Consider the following 1568-nt stretch of genomic DNA (forward strand, 5'->3'; position numbering starts at 1 on the left):
ATTATCCGAATCAATTGGTCACATGTAAGTTATAACTTTTTAACAAATTTATAAACCTAGAAAGTTAGTTTATTCTTGCTATGAATAATTTTCTTTATTGTAAATCTTAACTTAAAGATGAGATTAATTTCAAAATTACTAAATATGTTTGTGTTTTTTACTTTTAAAAAGAATCTGTTGTCTGTTTATCAAAAACTAATTTTTTTAAATAAAAAAATGAATATATAGTATATACAGAAAGTATAAAAATTAAATACTTTATGCATTTTCAAACATTTAGGATGATGATAAAAATATTTAATTTTTCTGTAATGAAACTTTTATTATATATAAATACTAAATATTTGATTACAACGAACAGTATTGTTATTTTCCATACTTTTTATATCAATAAATGATATCTTACTTCAAGGGGTTTTTCTAAAATTTGTACTAATTGTTTTGCTAACTCTGAATGATATATATCACCAGTTCCATGTGTATCTCTTGTAACAGGATCACTGATTCCCAAGCTTAGCAAATGTGATTTAAATTGTATAGTCTGAAACAAAACATTATATTAATAAAAAATTTTTTTGATAATACTGTATAAAAGTAAAAACAGCTTAAGAACTAACCTCGTCTTCAGAAATACAACCTTTCTTTTCAGTGATTTTCTGTGCAATAGTCTTTGACATATTGACCATATCTTTTGCCTAAAATAAAATTATTGTTTTTAGATATTTTTATCAATCACACTCCATAGCAGTACATACTTGAAAAATGTATCACAGTAAAAAATATCATAAAGATTAACCTGAAACTTATATTAACACCTTCAAAAAACAATCTCAAAATTTAATTTGATTATAGATTTTATTTTTCAGCAGTAACTTTTAGACAACATTTCCTTCAAAATGGTTCCTATCAGCATTTATACATATTTTCTAATAATGATATAGTTCTTAGAAACATTTCTAAAAATTTCCCTCCATCTCTCAAAGAGCAGTTGTCATGGCTCAAATAATCTTGTCAACATTCTTAAAAATACCTTCAAAACATTTTATCCAAAGAAAGATTAAAAACACTCATAAGGTACTAGATCAGAAGAAAATACTATATTTTAAATATAATTACAGTAGAGCATCGGTTATCTGAAACAATTTGGGACTGGGGTTGTTCAGATAACTGATCATGTAAGAAAAAATATATTAATCTATACCATGTTGAAATTTTTCTCCATTGCGTGTCACTTTACATTGAATTTTTGTCAATGTTAAGCCTAATGAAAAATTTTTTAAAATAATAATCATGGCTATTGTATTGTTAAAAATTATTTCTTTATTTTGTACAAACAAAATAAATATATTGAAAAATATAAAAACAAAAAAATATATATTTCAGAAGTTAATGTAGTATCAAAAACATTCTGATTCAGCACAACACACAGTCCTCAGAAAAACACCACAAAACTTTCTCTTTTTCTTGGGTTTATCTGGAAATGTCAGCCGCTTGGGCTATATTCTCCGATGAGCTGAAGCAAAACATACCACTCATGATGAGAAAAAAATGCCTCATTCAAATATTGG

At 25.1% G+C, this 1568-nt stretch overlaps 1 protein-coding gene across 1 annotated transcript in view; it reads right to left on the minus strand.

The window, feature by feature from the left end:
- The window catches only part of LOC111635483 (vacuolar protein-sorting-associated protein 36-like), a 73308-nt gene that overhangs the window by 51880 nt on the left and 19860 nt on the right, over nt 1-1568 (minus strand). The window contains exons 6-7 of the mRNA XM_023380450.1: nt 618-695; nt 407-541 (exon numbers count right to left, since the gene is read on the minus strand). Of these exons, the coding sequence (XP_023236218.1) occupies nt 407-541; nt 618-695 (213 nt within the window). The remainder of the gene's footprint in view (nt 1-406; nt 542-617; nt 696-1568) is intronic.

The sequence above is a fragment of the Centruroides sculpturatus genome, unplaced genomic scaffold (assembly GCF_000671375.1).
Source record: "Centruroides sculpturatus isolate CEXI.00-Female unplaced genomic scaffold, Cexi_2.0 scaffold845, whole genome shotgun sequence".
In the NCBI taxonomy this organism is placed as follows: Eukaryota; Metazoa; Arthropoda; class Arachnida; order Scorpiones; family Buthidae; genus Centruroides; species Centruroides sculpturatus.